Genomic DNA, 19,760 nt, shown 5'->3' on the forward strand with positions numbered 1-19,760 from the left:
AAGTTGATGGTCTTCTTTCTTAAAAAAATAGTGTTTGAAATAAACTAGAAGTTACTCTAGGTAAGTTTATAAGTAAAGTGTTTTCCACTTCTGATTATGAATCTGACTCAGTGGTTGGTGTTTTAAGGAAAACCAGAAGGCACCAGTCCGTGCCGGGAAGTGCTCAGCCTCAGAAAGGCCCGATGCTGCTGGGCTGCCGGGCTCCTCGGGAGCTCCGCTTCCTCCTCTGACAGGAGGGGGTGAGACGAAATAATTTCTGAATTTCCTTCAAGCTCCAACATTTTGTAGCCAAGACATATCGTGCAGCTGGAAAAATAAAAAAAAGATGTATTTAAAGAACTTCTTATTTCCTCTTAAAACTAAAAACCCCACTTTAAATGGCATTTTTACTCATCATCCTCTCCTGCTTATTGCCTTGTGTCTGAATCACAGGGCAATTTTTTTTAATGGTTTCAGGGTCACTCCTATCTCTCTCTTCTGAAAATAACCAATGTGGCCAAAATAGGGTGTATAAATTAAGGGTGTTATAACTTAACTGACTTTTAAAGCCATTAATACTGACCTTTAAGACCTGCCTTTTTCCTTGGCCCCATCAATCACTTCCCTACCACCTCCCCCAGTACAAAGGGTTGGGCAGATGTGGATACAGTTTGCATCACTGGGGGTTGTAACGGTGGGGAGGAGAAGGGGGATATGAATCGAGGAAACACCATATTTTCAATTTTATATTTCATAGTGAGTATAGCTGTATTTAATTTAAAGGTGAATAAATGTGTCAATGTATTCCTTTCCACATTTAGGTCATACTACTAGATATTACACTGGAACTTCAGAAGCAAATTATGTCTGAATTGGAAATTCTTTATAAGGTAATTTTTTCTTTGCCATTTTTTCTTATAAAGCATGTGTATGGTATTCACTTGCAGGTTTTTAACTACTTTTATCTTATTTTTGTTACAGTGTGATTCTTCATATATCATAGGGTTTTATGGTGCATTTTTTGTAGAAAACAGAATTTCAATATGTACAGAATTCATGGATGGTGAGTTTTCCCTTTTATAATACTTCAAAAATGCTTTTTGGTGAGAGTGCTTTATAACCTGGTTTTGATATAAATCTCAAGTAGAATGAAAAATAATTAAAATATACAAAGAATTTTCTTATTTATACTCTAAAGCATTTTAGGAGTTTCTGGTGTTAAATATTTATAGGTGACCTATAATTTCAAGAATGTAATTTCATTTACTTTTATTGCAAATTTAAATAGAACAAATTAAATACTAGTCTGATCAGTGGTTTGATATTTGAGTCTTCCATACAATCTGTCTTTACTTGCAACACAGATGTTCTGTTCTTTTAATGTTTCAATAGCCAAAACAGATTTAGTTTTAAAGAAATCTGTTAACCCAACGTCCTGTGTCTTTTAGAAAGAAAACTGTTAATTGCAAGACAAATTGTTTTTCGACACAGCTGTTTAGCCAAGATATGTTTAGTTTTCTTTGGACTCTACCCTTTCTCTTCTTCTTTATTTTTTCATTTATTTCCAGTTTGGTAACTCTTTCTTGATCTGAATATTATGGTAAAATGCAGATTTCTTGGTACCCTATCAGTAAAATTATGTCATCATTCTTATTTTTTACCCATTTTAAATCAAAGAAGTCTTGAAATTGTACCTACTCACTTCTTTAGTGTCTGACCTATTCAAATTCAACATTTTAAAATATACTTAGTTCATTTTGGGAATTCTCAGTATATTTTCGAAGCAATTATTTCATGCTCTGCAAGACTTTTCAATGAGCTAACATTGATACCTATAATAAGGTATACAATGTGCTTTAAATCAGTTATACTGGATGCTTAGAATCACAACTCATAACCATAAAGAGCAATGGAACAATTATTATTCAAGGAGACCGACTAGAAAAAGTGGATTCATAGAGCCAGTGCATGTTGTTATTTTATGACTTTCTATCATTCTTTTTTGAAGTACTCAATTTTTCAGTTACATTAAAAAATTTTTTATTGAGATGGTTTGTTTAAATACCAGAAAATTCACCATTTTAATGTGTACAAATTCAGCAGTTTTTACTATATTCACAAGGTCATGCAACCATTATCATTAATTCTAAAACATTTATAAACATGCTCCCTACCAATCAGCAGTCACTTCCTACTCCCCCTTCCCTCTAGTCCATGGTAACCATTAACCTATTTTTTCTCTCTGTGGATTTTCCTATTTTGGACATTTCACACAAATGGATTTATATACTTTGTGGCTTTTGTGTCTGGCTTCTTTAGCTTAGCATAGCAATTATCAACCGGTGTGCTACAAGAATTCTTAAAACATGCAATACCTGACTGCTTAGTCAGGGTCACTGACCTCTGTTCCCTTAGACAAATAAAAAATGACAACAGCTAACACAACAATGGCTGTCCAGTGTGAACGCTGTGCCTTGAACCATAAACATATAGGTCATATAATGGAGTCACATCTTACCGGTCACGTCACATTATAAAGTTACATCTGATTAGTTTATTCTTGGTAGCAGAAATCCTTATATACAAGGCACCTGATTTTTTAAAAAGTAACTTTGGAGCAAAAAGGGTAGCTAATTACTATTATTATTATTTTTTGTAAATCAATCAAAATCATACCTATTTTTTGTCCAATCAGCAAGAAATATTTTTAGTGTGTTACAGAATTGTAGTAATTAGTTTATGTGTGCCATGAGATGAAAAAAGGTGAAAAATCTCTGACTTAGCATAATGTTCTCAAGCTTTATTCATGTGGTATTATGTGTCACTGTAGCCATGTGCCACATAACGATGTTTTAGTCAATGTTAGACACAAGAAAACAATTGTGGTCTCATAAGACGATCACGGAGCTGAATTTCCATTAAGAATTGGAAAGACATGTGGTTCAGAAGGAATTGTCCCCCCTCTGGTGGGAGCAGTGTCTGTGGGGCTGGGCAGCAGATCCCCTCTCACGCACAGCACCTCCATCTTGCGTGCACAGACCACATCCCAGTCAGCCAGCCACTGCCCTGCTCCAGCACAGAGGACCCCCCCGCCTGCCCTGCCCTGCACATAAGGAGGGTGCTTTCAGCCCTCCCAGGTCAAGCTGACGGGCTTCAGAATAATTTGCTGTAAATTCTCCATTGAGGACCTAAGATCCTGTGCAAGGACACAGGTCCACAGGAGCAAACTTAACAACCCTTACATGCTACTGCCACTCTACTGAAAGCCTCTGGTAGTGTAGAGCCAGCCTGTCCCTGTACTTTGGAAATATTTTCAGGTCAAAATCATACAGAGCCTAGATAAGTTTTATTTCTTCCATCATTTTGTTGCTAGAGAGGGCCCTTTGTGCCAGATAGTATCAATGAAACCAAATACAAATTTCTGAAGTCAGAAGTATTGAGTCCTCAGTTCTATACCCTCGCCATGTTAAACACCCTCTATTTTAGTGAATTGGTATTCAAAGTTCCTTAATCTGATCACTGCTCAGCATGCAGTAGCCAAAACCACATTGCCAAAACAATCCTTTATCTCTCCACCTTGATTTTTTTTTAAGATTTTATTTATTTATTTTTAGAGAGGGGGAAGGAAGGGAGAGGAAGAGAAACATCAATGTGTGGTTGCCTCTCACATGCCCCCTACTGGGGACCTAGCCTGCCACCCAGGCATGTTCCCAGACTGGGAATCGAACTGGTGACCCTTTGCTTCGCAGTCTGGCAATCAATCCACAGAGCCACACCAGCCAGGGCTCCATCTTGATTTCTTATTCCTACCGATCCTCAAGAAGGATCACTTTCATTTCCTCCCTAATGGTGATCTATGCCAGTCAGTTTCTCCTTGGTATTTACAATCAATCTAGTTCACATTTCTGTACATTTAGCAGCATTGACAGCTGTGATGTTTTATATTTGGTCCTATCAGAGGGAAGCAAAGGGAGGGCTTGTGGGAAAGTGTGTATAAAGTCCACAGTAGTGTACAGTGTTATCCTCGGCCTTCACAATTCACTCCGCACTCTCAATCACTCACCCAGAGCCACTTCCAGGCCTATAAGTTCCATTCATGGTAAGTGCCCTGTACAGGTGTACCATTTTTTAATCTTTTATGCTCTATTTTTACTGTTCCTTTTCTATGCTTAGATACACAGATACTTTTGATTGTGTTACAGTTGCCTACATTGTTCAGTACAGTAACATGCTGTGTAGCTTTGTAGCCTAGGAACAACAGACATACTGTACAGCCTCAGTCTGTGGTGGGCTGTGCAACCCAGGTTTCTGTAGGTGCCTTCAGTGATATTTGCAGGGTGAAATCGTGTAATGGTGCATTTCTCAGAACATACCCCATCTTTAAGGGATACATGACTGCACTTCATTCCTTTTTATGACTGAGATTTTGTTTAATCGTGTATTAGTTGATGGACATGTGAATGTTTTTAGTTTTTAGCTATTATGAATATTGCTGCTATGTACATTTGTGTTCAAATTTTTGTATGGAAGTGTTCCATTCTCTTGAGTATACACCAGGGAGTGGAATTGCTGGGTCATGTAGTAACTCTATATGTAACTTTTTGAGGAGCCTCCTGTTTCTTGTTATTTCACACCAGTTTGCATTCACACCTGGCGTGCGTGAGAGTTCCGGTTTCCATGTCTTTGCCAGCACCTGTTACTGTGTGTCTTTTATTATAGCCTAGTAGGCATAAAATGGTATCATATATTAGTTTTGAGTTAGACTTCCTAATGATGTTAGCCATCTTTTTATGTGTGTATCGGCCATTTGTGTATCTTCTTTGGAGAAATGTGTATTCATATCCTCTGTCTACTTTCTTAAATGGGTTATTTGTGTTTTTATTGTTGAACTGTAAGAATTCTTTATGTATTCTGGATATCAGGCTTGTATCAAATGTGGTATTTGCAAGTATTTTTGCCCATTCTGTGTGTTGTCTTTTCACTTTCTCAGTAGTGTTTGATGCACAAAACGTTTAAAATTCGATGAAGTTCAGTTCACCTGTTTTTTTCTTTGGTTGCTCATACTTTAGATATCATAGATAAGAAACCATTCTTTAATCGAAGGTCATGAAAATTCACACCTGTTTTCTTCTAAGAGTGTTATGTTACAGTTTTAGCTCTGACATTTGAGTTAATTTTTGTTATATATGGTGTGAGTTGAAGTCCAAAGTTATTCTTCTGCATGTGAGTATCCAGTTGTCCAAGCACCATTTGTTTAGATTATTTTTACTGAATTTTCTTGGCACTCTTGTTGAAAATTAATTGACTGTAAAATGTGTTTGTGTTCCTTCAGTTCTACTCCATTGTATTTTTTTGTTCTTGTCTCAGTACCACCCTGTATTTGCTTACTTTTACTTAATTACTCTGGATCAGCGATTTTCCACCTCTTTCATCTTATGGCACACATAAGATAATTACTAAAATTCTACGGCACACCAAAATATATATTTTTTTGCCTCCCTGACAAAAAAATAGATATAATTTCGATTCATTCACACCAGATAGCTATTGTTGTGTTGGCTGTTGTCATTTTTCCAATTTGACAATCTAAGAGAAAAGAGGTCAGTGCCCCCAACTAAACAGTCAGGTATTGCATGTTTTAAAAATTCTTGCGACATGCCAGTTGAAAATTGCTGTCCTAGATTATTGTAACTTGTAGTAAATTTTGAAATTGAGTATTCAGGTTTTATAATTCTATTGTTAAATATTTTATTTTTGATGTTATTACTAATAAGTTAAACTTTTTTATAATTTCATTATTGGATGGTTCATTACGAGTATATAGAAATACAAATGATTTTCGTATATTGATCTTATATTCTCCTACCTTGTAAACTCATTGAATTCTGATAGCTTTTTGAGGATTCCTTGGGGTTTTCTGTGTAGAACTTCATGTAAATAGAGGTAGTTTTACTTCTCCCTTTCCAATCTGGATGCCTTCTTAGAAACATTGCCCTGACTGGAAGCTTCAGTGCTGTGTTGAGTAATGGAAGTGGTGAGAGCAGACCTTTTGGTTGCTGACCTTAGGGGGGAACTTTCAGTCTTTCACCATTGAAGTATGATGTGGTTTGGTAGATGTCCTTCACCAGGTTGTGGAAGTCCCTTTCTCTTCCAAGTTTGTCGAGTATTTCTATCATGAAAGGGTGTTAGATTTTGTCAAATGCTTTTTCTGTGTTTACCGAAGTAAGTGGACGTGTGTTTTTTGTCTTCTCCTTCATAATTATGATGTGGTATATTAGTTGATTTTTGCATGTTGAACCAGTCTTGCATTCCTGGTCATGATGTATAATCCTTTTTTATATGTTGCTGGATTTAATTTGCTGGTATATTTTTAGAGATTTTACATCCATATTGTTAAGAGATATTGATCTGTGATTTTCTTTTCTTGTAACATTGTCTGGTTTTGGTATCAAGGTACTACTGTATTCAAAGAATACAAAGAATAAATTGGAAGGTGTTCCCTCATCTTTTGTTTTTTGAAGAGTTGTGGAGGACTGATGTTAATTCTTCTTTAAACATTTGATAGAATTCATCAGTGAAGTCACGGTCCCGGGAGGTGGGCGCTGTTTTTTGTTTTTGTGGTCAGTTGGCCTCTGTTGCCTATTAACCACCATAAGTCCCAGCACTAGATTGAGCAATGCTTTACTCACATTTAGAAAAGAGAGTCACACAGAGAGAGATCAGCTTCAGTACTGAGTGTCCGTCCTTGGCCATTAGCAGCGGCCCCCCAGTAGCCCCGCAGAGCGGTAGACCTGTGCACACCCCTCTTGTGCTGGGCACTCCCACCACGCTCCTGTGGAGCCAGAAATGCTGAAAGCTGGGGACATGCCTGAGGATCGTTTATATCCACACATAAGCAAGACAAAGGGGTACGTATTAAGTCTGGAACTGGGAAAGATATTCCCAAACAAAGAGGTAAGCCCAGCACAGGCCGTGTGAGCCTTTTCTCTTAGTAAGTGAGTGTTCCAGGCCCAAGGCTCATTCCTCTGTGGCCTGGCAAGGTTTGAAAGACTGTGCTCATAAAACTCCTTTTTAACAGTTTTTCTTTAAGTTGTAGTATAATACATGTGACATGATTTACCCTGTTAACCATTAAGTGTTTAGTTCACACGCACTGAGTACACTCATGTTGCTGTGCACCCAGCACCACCACCGATCTCTAGAACTCTCTTCTTCTTGCAGGACTGAGACTCTATACCCATTAAATGTAACTCCTTACTGAATTAGTGTTTAAATTAGAGTGTTTAATTCAAATTCGAGTGTTTTCTGTAGTAGGTTTTGTGTCTTTCACGTTCCTCTGGTCCTCCATTACTACCTTCTTTTATGTTAAATATTTTCTTTTTTAAAATATATTTTATTGATTATGCTATTACAGTTGTCCCATTCCCCCCCTTCACTCCCCTCCACCCTGTATACCCCCTCCCACCCACATTCCTCTCCTTTAGTTCATGTCCATGTGTCACACTTACAAGTTCTTTAGCTTCTACATTTCCTATACTATTCTTATCCTCCCCCTGTCTATTTTCTACCTACCATCTATGCTACTTATTCTCTGTATCTTTTCCCCCTCTCTCCTCCTCCCACTCTCCTGTTGCTAACCCTCCATCTGATCTCCATTTCTGTGGTTCTGTTCCTGTTCTAGTTGTTCGCTTAGTTTGCTTTTGTTTTGGGTGTGGTTGTTAATAATTGTGAGTTTGCTGTCATTTTACTATACATGTTTTTTATCTTCTTTTTCTTAGATAAATCCCTTTAATATTTCATATCATAAGGGCTGGGTGATAATGAACTCCTTTAACTTGACCTTATCTGGGAAGCACTTTATCTGCCTTTCCATTCTAAATGAAAGCTTTGCTGGATAGAGCAATCTGGGATGTAGGTCCTTGCCTTTCATGACTTGGAATACTTCTTTCCAGCCCCTTCTTGCCTGTAAGGTCTCTTTTGAGAAATCAGCTGACAGTCTGATGGGAACTCCTTTGTAGGTAACTATCTCCTTTTCTTTTGCTGCTTCTAGGATTCTCTCCTTCATTTTAGTCTTAGGTAATATAATTATGATGTACCTTGGTGTGTTCTTCCTTGGGTCCAACTTCTTTGGGACTCTCTGAGCTTCCTGGACTTCCTGGAAGTCTATTTCCTTTGCCAGATTGGGGAAGTTCTCCTTTATTATTTGTTCAAATAAGTTTTCAATTTCTTGCTCTTCCTCTTCTTCTGGTACCCCTATGATTTGCATGTTGGAACGTTTAAAGATGTCCTGGAGGTTACTAAGCCTGTCCTCATTTTTTTGAATTCTTATTTCTTCATTCTGTTATGGTTGGATGTTTCTTTCTTCCTTCTGGTCCACACCATTGATTTGAGTCCCAGTTTCCTTCCCATCACTATTGTTTCCCTGTACATTTTTCTTTATTTCACTTAGTGTAGCCTTCATTTTTTTCATCTAATTTGCAACCAAAATCAACCAATTCTGTGAGCATCCTGATTACCAGTGTTTTGAACTGTACATCTGATAAGTTGGCTATCTCTTTGTCACTTAGTTGTATTTGTTCTGGGGCTTTGATATGTTCTTTTGTTTTGGGCTGTTTTTTTGTCTTGACGTACCTATTACATATGAGGGGTAGAGCCTCAGGTGTTCACCAGGGCGGGGCAACCCAGTCGCTGGGTTGTGACGCTGTATGTGGAGGTGGGGTCCGAGAGGGAACAATGGCGCTTGCTCCACTTTCTGCCGGATTTCAGTCACTTCCCTCACTTCCCACAAGCAAATTGGGTCCTTCTGGTGCTGATTCCTGTGTGGGTGGACCTGTGTATGTCCTGGAACCCCATGGGTCTCTCCAACAAACTCTCCTGTGAGGCTGGGAGTTTCTCCTGGCACCTAACCCCCCACAGGTGTTTTCAGTCAGTGGTTTGAGGCTTTATTTCCCCGCACTGGGACCCTGGGTTGCTTGGTCTGTCTCGCTCCCCAGTTTTGCCTGGTTTATCTGAGAGCAAATGTGGGACCGCCCAGTCTGCCAGCCACTGCCTTGCTGGCCAGCTGCAACCCTGAGGGCTGCACCCTGTTTCACAATCCACCGCCCCACTGGGTCTGCCAGCCGCAGCCTTGCACGCCCCAGTCTGCCAGCTGCTGCTTTGCCGCAAGTCCTCTCCACGCCTCTTACCGGTCTGGATGAATGTGCCTTCTTTAACTCCTTGGTTGTGGGACTTCCATTAGTTCAATTTTCTGTCGGTACTGGTTGTTTTTTGTTTCTAAATTGTTGTTTTCTTTCTTTTGGTTGTGTGAGGAGAGGCACAGTGTGTCTGCCTAGGCCTCCATCTTGGCCCAAAGTTACGTTAAATATTTTCTAGTACATCATTTACATTCTCTTGTCTTTTCTTTGAGTATATTTTTTGAGCTTTATTGTTGGTTTCTTTAGAGATTGCAATTAACATTTTAACTTACAACATATTTCAGATTACTACCAACTTCCTTTCAATATTGTACAAAAACGTTGCTTTTGTATAGCTCCATTTTTTCCCTGTCTTTAAAGAGTCTTTGTGTGTCCTAAATTCCTAAGAATGTGTTAGAGCTTTTCAAAGCCTCTATGGACATCCTATTCCCCAGCTTTTTCTTTTAATGTCTTTGGTTAGCTCTTGTTTACCTCAACTGTTAGCCACCACTTCAGTCAGTTACAAACTTAATCAATTGCTGCTTATTATTTTCAACAAATGCCCCTAAGGAGAAAGCTTTTTGTACTAGGCAAGCTCCAAGTCAGGTGGAATAAAGACAGAATTGCCAGTGCTATCTTCCAGGGGAGTGTGTGACATGCCTTCTCATTAAGTCAAAACTAAATCCACTAAGAAACACCCAAATGCATCTGAGAATACGCGCGTCTGTGTTTGGATTACCATCATGGGAATAAATTGTTTTCCCAAAAACCCATGTTGCAAAGAAAGAAAGGGCTTTTTACTTTTTCAGTTAGCAAACACTAGCTTACTCTTCAGTTAGCTTACTCTGCAATTTTTGTTTATGGGTTCAGATTTCAGTTTTGTTATTAATAATAATTATGGTTATTTTAGGGAAAATGTTGCTTCTTGTTCATTTTTGTTTACATACAATACACTACATTCTATTTTAGATTCTGTATTAGGATCAGCATATACCTTACCCTGTGAGTCCTTTTGGTCTAGTTATGTGAAGGTGATAGCCCGAATTCCTCAGCAGAATCATGTAGTTGTTTGGCAGCTGAGATTGGTTTTTGCTGATCTGCTAGCACTCTTCCTCCTGGTTCCTGTGCAGACAGTGGCATGCAATGAAATGATGGGCTAGGGATGATCTGAGGCCAGGGGACACTGGGAAATGACTGGTCACAGGTAGCAAACCAGTGCCTTCGGAATCATGAGCAAGCAGTTCATACTAACTCTGCCACAGATAAGTGAGTTTCTAAAGGCCCAGAATACCAACATCTCAGCTAAGATTAGATTATCTTTCTGAGTACACAAAGTCTATCCATAAAGTCTCCAGCCATGTTATATGAAAAATAGAGACATTTCTTGAAGAAGATACAAGAAACATTGTACATAAGACAATGACACCTCAGTCCCCTTCAAAGTAGGCACCTTGGGACCTCACACAGTTCTCCCAGTATCTCTTCCATGTTAAAACACTCTGCAGAATCCTCTTTGGAATCACCATCAGCTGCGCTGTTGTATTTCCTGAATCTCATCTATGGTTTGTAATCTCTGCCCTTCGAAAGGTGATTTTAGTTTTGGGAAAAGCCAGAAGTCGCAGGGTGCCAAATCTGAGCAAAAGGGGGTCTGAGTAACATGGGTGATTTGATGTCTCACCAAAAAACTCTACACAAGACATAATGCATGAGTGGGCATGTTGTAATGAAGCTGCCAGTCACCAATGCCTGTAACTGCAGCCACTTTAGTTGTACTGTATCTCTCAGCCAATGAAGAACTTGAGGTAGTTCTCTGTATTAATTGTTTGGCCTGGAGGGGCATACCTATGATGGACAACACCTTCCCGATCAAAAAACACAGCTAACGTGGTCTTGAACTTTGCTGTGCCTTCTCCTGGCATGGAGAACCAGGCAGATTCCATTGGGATAACTGGGCCTTTGTTTCCAGATCATATCCGTAGGCCCCCAATTCATCTCCAGTTATGACCTTCTTGAGCAAGTTCATTGATAGCAGTTTGAATCTAGTCATTAGCAGCTACAGCACAATGTTCCTTCTGCTCTGGTAGCAGAAGCCACAGAATGAATTTTGCCACAACACATTTCATGCCAAGATCCTGCCTGCATCAAAATCTGGGACAAAGTATCTTTTGGAATCCCCAGATCACCTTCTAGTTCTTGAACTGTCAGTCACTGGTCTTTGTTGATTGCAGCCCATATATGTTCAACATTCTCAGGTGTTCTGCTTGTTGCAGGCCTTCCAGAACGTGAATCACTTTCAACAGATTCTCAACCATCTTTGAAGTGTTTGTGCCACACTTGTATTTGCACTGCACTCATTGCATCATCCCTGAAAGCCTTCTGAATCATCCGAATAGTTTCCTCAGGAGTGTTTAAGCTTAACACAAAATCTGATGCAGATTTATCCCTCTACTGCTCATTTTGAATGTGGCAGCCACACACAGTCAACTGCCCCCACTGACTAGTACAGTGAAGTTGTCATTGGCTGCACATGCGCATTCAAGTCCACTCTCCTTGGTTGCCAGGTTACATCAATGTCACACAGACCATTCTCATTATAATAACAATGGCTGGACTTTCTCCAGGCAGACCTCTTGTATGTCATAATAGCACATTTCAGTGAGAGTTTTTAAACTATAAAAAGTTCACATGTGATTCTCAAGCTATGTGACGTTGTAGGGAAACCTTTTAGACCTTTGCAGTTTTAGGAGTTCAAAAGCTCAGATCTTTTCTGAGCTCTGCCTTCGACTGACTCATGGTCATGGCTAGAATACTCACTTCTCTGTGACACAGTTTCCTCCACTTGTCAAATAAAGTCACTGCAGTGACCTTTAGTGCCCCTCCAGCACGAATGTTTGATGGTTTGATGAATCTAAAAATTGCCTTTTGGGAATAGGCCTATAGGGTAGAAATTACTCAGTAGAACTGAGTAAAAGTTTAACTGAAAACCTGGCACTGTTAACCTAGTAAGAGTTATTTAACTGCACAAAGAGAACTCATCAGGCTTAACAGGACCTCTTAATTCTGAATGAGTTGCCACATCTTTTTTCTTTTCTCTTCATTTATTCATTTTGCTTCTGACGATTATCTCTAACAAGTATGTCAAGGACAGGATGAATCTGTGATGACACAAAGCCAGGTGTAAATATTTACCTGTATGGATGGCTAAGGAGAGTGGGATTAACAGAGATTAAATGGACATTACAAAAACCAGTGAACTACCTCAAAATAGGATTCTCTTTTCAACTTGTTCTACTGATAATGGTACTAATATAATCTTCGGCTTTTTGTTTAGCTTATTGAATGTTGTCTGTTCAGCTAATTATAATTAAGCCCTGATTTATATCCTACATAAAAATAAATTTCCTCTTAGGACTTACCAGTATATGTGAGTGAATTTCCACCTCCTAGTTTTGGGCCAGTCAAGCTGTTCACAAGGGATCGGTGCGATAAACGGCATTTGTCAGTATTCCAGATACCAACACGTGAAGCTTGATCTTCTTGAGACTGTTCATCCTTGCAACTGCCAATTCATCTGAAAATCAATGAGAACATAACATTTTTTCTACCATACTTTAACTTTTATTGCATCTATAATAAAAATGCTGTTTTAGTAAATAAAGATGGTTCAGCTCCTGCGGAAGTGTGTTTTTTCAGTGTCTTCCCAGCGGTACCCAGAGCCAAAGCACAGGTTTGAGTCACTGTGGTGTTCCAGCATCTGGTCAGAATGTGGAAGCTACAAGGCAAAGTTACCTAAAGAAATATAAAACCAGTACTTTTACTTATATATTTTTACAGGAAAAATTATTTAGTATTTTTCTCTGACATTCAGCTTTAGAAAACCTTGACATATAAAATTTTTGTTTTTGCAAAATAGACAAGTTCATTTCAGTAGAATAACATCTTCCATGCTAATCCTTTGTGAAGTATATTTTTAAATCATCTGATAGTATAGTAGAGGTTAAAAATTCATATTTAACCTCTGATAGAAAAAAGTTATTTCCCAAATATCCTGAGTAATTCCATTGTAAACTGAAAGATCGTTCACCTCAATTTGACTGCAAGGAAAGCTAGCACGTATTGTTGAAACAGTTCTCAAGTAATCACATCATGAATATGAGTAAAGTAGTGGTTCTTTGAGTATCTTCCTAAAATTAATGAGCGTACCCAAATGTATACTTTCAAGAGAATATTGGTTTCTTCAAAATAGTTACTGAAGAAAGTTATACAGTTGTTTCAGTGATGTTATTGGTGCTGCAAATGGTTCGCAGTCTCTTGTCTTCTCTGAGAACAACGATGTTTATCTGGTGAAATTCATGGTTAATTTTATTTATGTATTTATTCATCTGTCAGATACTTATTAAATATCCCTTATTTGTCAGTTGTGCTAACTTCCAGGTTGGTGGAAACTTAAAAACAAACAAGCAAACAGCATGGCCCTTGCCTTTGCGATGTTCCTGATCTAGTGGTTTGGATTTTTAGAAACTGCTAGAAGCTGAACTGGTAAAGGTTAAGGGTATTGGTGAATAGCATTTCAGTGAAAAATGTTATGACATGGGAGATTGGTTTTTCTTTTTTGTCCCATAAAGTGGTTTTCAAAGTGTTATCAAAGTGAATTTCAAAAAAATAAAAATAAAACAAAACCCATTTGAACTGAGATAGTGTCTTTGGAAGACACTGATTGCTTGTCTTGGTAACTAGTTTGAAGGGTATTGTTCATGTAGGTAGATGTTAACGTTAGTACTTTGTTCGATTTTGTGTGCATTTTGGATCTTATATTCACAACTTTCGTTTGGTTAATGGTAAATTGAAGATAGGGTCCCAGTTTACATTTGAGAAAACTGTTACACAGGCAGATACCTAAATGTGACTGTCCTGTTGATCTTCAGCTTTGTCTATGTACTTAAGTTTACATAAAGTACAGTTTCTTAGCCTGCTATTGACTAGTTTTCTTCAGTATTTATGTGTATATGATTATACACTTGGGAATAAAATGGAAGTATCTATCTAGTTATGCTTCATCTGGAAGCATGATTATGTTATAAATCAGAGGTGGCAAACACAAGGCCCTTGGGCTGAATCCGGCCTTCCACCTTGTTTCATCTGGCCCGGCACCTTGTTTCTACCTGGCAGCAGCACCGAGCTCCTTGCCCCTAGTTAAAGAGTAGTTACATATATACAGTCCTAACATTACATTCAGCCCTTTGAAGGCAAACATGAGGCTGATGTGGCCCCTGGTGAAAATGAGTTTGACACCCCTGTTATAAATAAAATTGGACAAAAACCAATTTTATCCCAGACATTTAATACATGAGAAAAAAGTTTTCTCACAAAGAATGCACAGAGGAGAGGCCCAGTGCGCTGTTCTGGTCATTTCATCTGTAGTAACACAGCATGTTTGTCTCTACAGGGGGATCTTTGGATGTGTACAGAAAAATTCCAGAGCACGTCCTCGGAAGGATTGCAGTAGCTGTGAGTACATGGCTTCAACCTTATGCAGTCTGGGTGGTTTCATCTCCAGTCAAGCCTTATTCTCCTTCTATCCTCAGGATGTTCTTGTTTTCTTCAATTCCTACTGACAGCGAGGGCCTCCTTAACCTTCTTTTCTTATCATGTTTGTGCTTTCTCCTTTCGTAGACCAACCTGCAGTAAGTTCACAGTCACATGACACCCTTCAGGGTGATAGGTACTCTCACCTGTTCTGGTTTCCTGTGTTTGCAGGGACCTCAGTGCTCTTGCTCACCAGTAAAATTTCCGTGTTCTTCAAAAAGAAAACTAGTTTGTGGACATTTTATAATTATAGGCATATTAGAAAATGCTTTTAAAGTCTAAGTTATTAAAATAAAACAGTGTGTAGGAAAATACTACTTTATTTTTAAAGATTTTTGCAGACTGTTTATGTTCTTGGGTTTTCATTTTTTTCACCCACTACATCTAAGATTATTTTCTTTGGGATCAAAAGCAGTTTCTCTATTTTCCATATTCACTAATAAACTGAGGAAATATAGCAACTAAACTAAATTACTATATAAGCCCCAGATCTCAAATGTGGAATGATGTAGGTTAAGCAGTGTCTGAGAGAAGTCTTCGGGTGGTGTGATGGTAAACCCTTGCTAAACTAAAGGTTTGATAATGCACGCAGTTTAATGCAGAGCAAAGTGATTATACCACGTACCATTTAATTAAATGGCTGCTTTTCACATTCATTATACTTCAGACTGTCAACTCAAATCCTTTAATCCAATGTGGACACTTATTTAGTTTTAGTTCATTGTAATTCACAGCTTTCCTTTTTTCTTCCTAATTATTTGTGTGAACTGCCCAGGGTGATGAGCACTTCCTTTTCTGATGCTATTGCTGTTAAGTAGCTTCTAATCTACATGTTTAGGCAGATTAGTTTAGTATGAAATTTGAGTACTTAAATCACTATTTTAGATGAAAATAAAAATGTTTCCTTTCCTCTTTTAATCTCGTGGGGGGGATTGAATTCTTTGTGGCTTTTGGCAGTTCTTGGCTCTAATGTTTAATAACATGTATAATAAAAGAGGGGGAAGGCAAGAATACCATTTGAAAATGAAAAAAGTATATGAGTTCTATATATTCAATTATCTATTGAACTTGACTAAAATAGGAACCTGCCCCCTTCAGTAGAAGAGCATGCCCTTCTTGGACTTCATAAGTCTTACCTTCCTATATGCGGGCACCCACACAAGGCCACTGGTCTTCTCAAGTTCTGCTGGGGTGGGGAGCCAGTGAAGTCAGTGGAGTGGGGGGGAGAATAATAACAGTAACAATAATCCAGTTTCAAATACAGGGCTTACCTGTTGGGTAACTGAAAATAAGACAAAAGTTATTTTAGTGAAAGGCATTTAAAATAAGTGCTAGCCCAAAGCATTGTTTACATTTGCCCTTACATTTTTAAAAATTAGGAGGATTTTTTTTCTTTCTAGAATGTGTCCGATTGCTCCAACTTTTATGGCTCATCAGGTCGTAGTAATGAAAACTGCCTGTGGCCAAGAGTAGGAAAAATGCTTTTGATAATTTTGCTCTTCATCTGCCACTTTTTATAAAACTCTCCTGGGGCCTAAGCTTGTGTAATGCCTGCAAAGTGTATTTTTTAATGTAATTTGAGGAGGCTACAAACTTGAATAATCCTTTGTTGCAGCTGACAAAAACCAATGGAAGAATTACTAGCCAAAGTAAGACTAGCAAATTGATGGGTTGTAGGCCATGATTTATAAAGTAAACATCCCCTTAGCCTGACTGGATTTCTGGTATCCTTGCTTATCTCTCCTGTTATGTTCGGAAGACAGCTTCGGCATCGTTCCCTTCGGTTCTCTCAGTGAGGCCAAGAAACCACAATGGGCACCATTTTCAAATCAGAATGAATGGAATTATAGAGAAGAGGGAAATAGGTGTGTAGTGAATACTTTCTTGTGCCAACCATTGATAAGTGTTTTGCTTACAAATATTGTCATTCAGTCTGCAAAACAATTCTGCAAAAAACATGTAGGTTATTGTACATATTTATACATGTATAAGATGAGGTTTAGAAAAGTTAAATAACTTGCCCAGAGTTGTCATATGACTAGTGATTAATGATCTGAACCGAGGGCTGTTTGACTCCAGGCCTCCTGTTCTTTCACTCTACTTTCCTAAGAGAACGAGAAAAAAGAAGAGGAAGGAGTGAAAGGGAGAACAAGGTTAAAAAGATAAAAAGAAATAGAATAAAAAAGAGGAGTACAGTATGAATGAGAGAATAATGGAATAGCGCATACTGTCGCCTCAGATTCTTTTCATGTCTTAGAACCACATCAAGGCATCTCCCCCTCCACAAACTGACTTTACTCTTCAGAGCTCCGAGGTTCATTGTAGGATGGACCCCTGTTCGCCTTTATGATATGTTATTCAAATTTCCTCTTGTAGGATGTATGGCAAGAGAATATCTATCCCAGAGAAAGAAATCTACGTAAACTGACTGAATTGAGCCATCCAGCTTGCTCCATGATTTTTATTCACTTTCCATTTGGATTTGGTCTCCTTTCTGTCCAAATGCCTTCCTGTCTTTCCCTGGCATCTAACACATTTTATTTTTCTGCTCATTTGTGAAGCAGTGACATTGTGTACTCTATTTTGAGTGTTCATGTTGATTGAAGTTGTCCCTGAAAGGATGTGCACTTGACGTGTCAAGGAGTGAGTGATTGACGGCAGGTATAAGTACTTTTAGTGTCAAGGCTTTGTCAGGCCGTTGTTGCGAGGCCGAGCCTGCTGAATACCAATGATACCCTCTAGATTTTCAGTCCACAGATTCCTAGCTCCCTCTACTTTGATTCTCATATGCTTATAAAGGAAAACGTAGTCTATTTTGACAAAGTTGGAAGAATAATTATATTTTTGAATTTCTAGCAAAATTTATAATTTTAGTTATCTTTAATGGGAAACTTTTATAATATGTAATGAAGCTTATAATTGAGAAGTTTAACCCTACTTCCAGAACTCAGAAGATGATTACTTCATGCTAAATAAGATGACCTTGTTCTACTACTCAAAAAGAAAACTATTTGTATTATTGATAGTATTTTTATAAGTATTTAAGGAAATATTTTTGTCCTGTTTCCTCCTTTTGTGTTCAAGTTATCATTATTACTATTTTGGTATTTTCTTTTTTTTAACAGCCTTACTGTTTAGAAAATGTGTTTTATTGTAATGCCACTTATCCTAAACCCTGGAAGAAATCATTTGCTATAAAAAGCATTCTGTTCCCTTAAAATAGACAAACATTGTGGGGTTGGTTATACTGTGTTAGGAAATCTTGTCAGTTGTGCATTCTACTCTGTGAGAACAATTAAAACATGTTGACCTCTGCTCAGCATTAATTGACATAAATTTTATCTTCTTCTAGACCTTTACTATTTGGAAGTTGGGTTTCTCCCTTTGCATTTCTGTTTTTAATATTACTTGTAGTCGTTTTTGACCACTGAAACCCTTGCATACTAAGCCCCCAACCCTTTTGTCATCACTTCAAGAACTGTAACTCACTCAGTAACTTCTTCTAATGCTAGCCCTTCTTGTTCTTACAGTCCTGACCCACCTGAAGTTTCTTACAATGATAGGTGCTTTTAAATTCTTATAGTAACTTTGAGTGATAGCTGTTCATTTATTGTATCTGATACCTAATTATGAATAGTCAGCCTTGGAATTGGCAAGCCCACACTCATGTGGGTACCGAGTCAGTGGGTGTAAATAAAAATGTGTACATCTCTTTTTAGAATAATTTCTATATGAAGATTTTTAAAGCTTTTAATGGTTAAATTTCCCACCTAGAAGGTAGCACTTGCAACCCATGGACTTAGGGTCTTAGAAATACGTTTGTTTGTTGTTGGGGTTTTTTTTTTTTCAGTATCTTATTTGACTAATTTTTTAATTGAATTTATTGGCGTGGCATGGGTTAATAAAATTATACAGGTTTCAGGTGTACAGTTGTACAGTACATAATCTGTATATTGTATTGTGTGTTTACCACCCCATGATTAATTACTCTTAACTCTGGCTATTGGATTCTGAAATCTAAATCTAATTCTATTGTTTATCTTCTCACTTTATTTCCTTGACTTGCTTTTTGAGTATTGTCTACATGATTGCACACTGTTACTTGCATCAGCCAAATGGGCTACTTTGTTATTTCTTACCCCAATATTATTTAAAACATTTTTGGGAAACTTTTTATTTTGAAATTATTTAAAACTTTCAGAAAATTATTATTGTGAGAATAATACAAAGAGTTCCCACAAGTTCACTCAGAATCTGCAGTTGTGAACAATTAACCACCTTTTGTTTGCACACACGCACACAGTTGACCCTTGAACAACACAGGGTTTCAGGGGTACTGACCGTTGTGCAGACAAAAATCTGAGTGTAACATAAGTTGGCCCTTCGTATGTGTGGGTTTCCAACTGCAGATCGAAACTACTACATATTTTTTCCTTAGACATTTGAGAATAGGTTGCAGCCATCATGGCCCCTTGCCCCTAACTACTTCAGGTGTACATTTCCTAGATTATCACTGTACACTGATCAAAATTAGGAAATTAGCACTGATAACATTACTATTATCTGATCAGCATTCCTTGTTCAGATTTGCCAGTTGTCCATTAGTACCTTTATAGACCAAAGGAAAAAGATTTCTGGTTCAGCATCCAGTCTAGGGGTATGCATTGTATTTACTGCCATGTGTTTTTACTCTCTCTTAATCTGGAACAATGTTCCAGTGTGTCTTTCCTGCCCTTGATATTTTTGAAGAATACACTTCCCTAGTCCTTTGACTATATTTTTTCACCTTGGCCTGAATGCTTTCTCCTCTTCTTTTCACGTCAGTTACTCAAAGCCCAGCACCTTGGTAAAGCTTCCAGATTATAGGCAGGAAAAATGATCTCTTTTTTTAGCCGTTGCCTTAGTTACCTAACTTTTTAAAAATGTCCCTTTTTGGTCATAAATGTCATGACTTTTGAAAAAAATTTATATATAGAAGTACAGAAAAATAAAAAGTGAAGGTCTTTGTCCCTTTTTCCTGTC

General features: G+C 38.0%; 1 protein-coding gene across 4 annotated transcripts in view; it reads left to right on the top strand.

Moving 5' to 3' along the window:
* MAP2K5 (mitogen-activated protein kinase kinase 5) overlaps nucleotides 1–19,760 on the top strand; it is a 254,155-nt gene that overhangs the window by 96,699 nt on the left and 137,696 nt on the right. For all 4 annotated transcript variants that reach the window (XM_045823533.1, XM_045823535.1, XM_045823534.1 and 1 more), the window contains exons 10-12: nucleotides 801–869; nucleotides 961–1,042; nucleotides 14,599–14,660. In XM_045823533.1, coding sequence (XP_045679489.1) covers nucleotides 801–869; nucleotides 961–1,042; nucleotides 14,599–14,660 — 213 coding nt within the window. The remainder of the gene's footprint in view (nucleotides 1–800; nucleotides 870–960; nucleotides 1,043–14,598; nucleotides 14,661–19,760) is intronic.

The sequence above is a fragment of the Phyllostomus hastatus genome, unplaced genomic scaffold (assembly GCF_019186645.2).
Source record: "Phyllostomus hastatus isolate PE091 unplaced genomic scaffold, TTU_PhHast_1.1 phas_scaffold_501, whole genome shotgun sequence".
Taxonomy (NCBI): domain Eukaryota; kingdom Metazoa; phylum Chordata; class Mammalia; order Chiroptera; family Phyllostomidae; genus Phyllostomus; species Phyllostomus hastatus.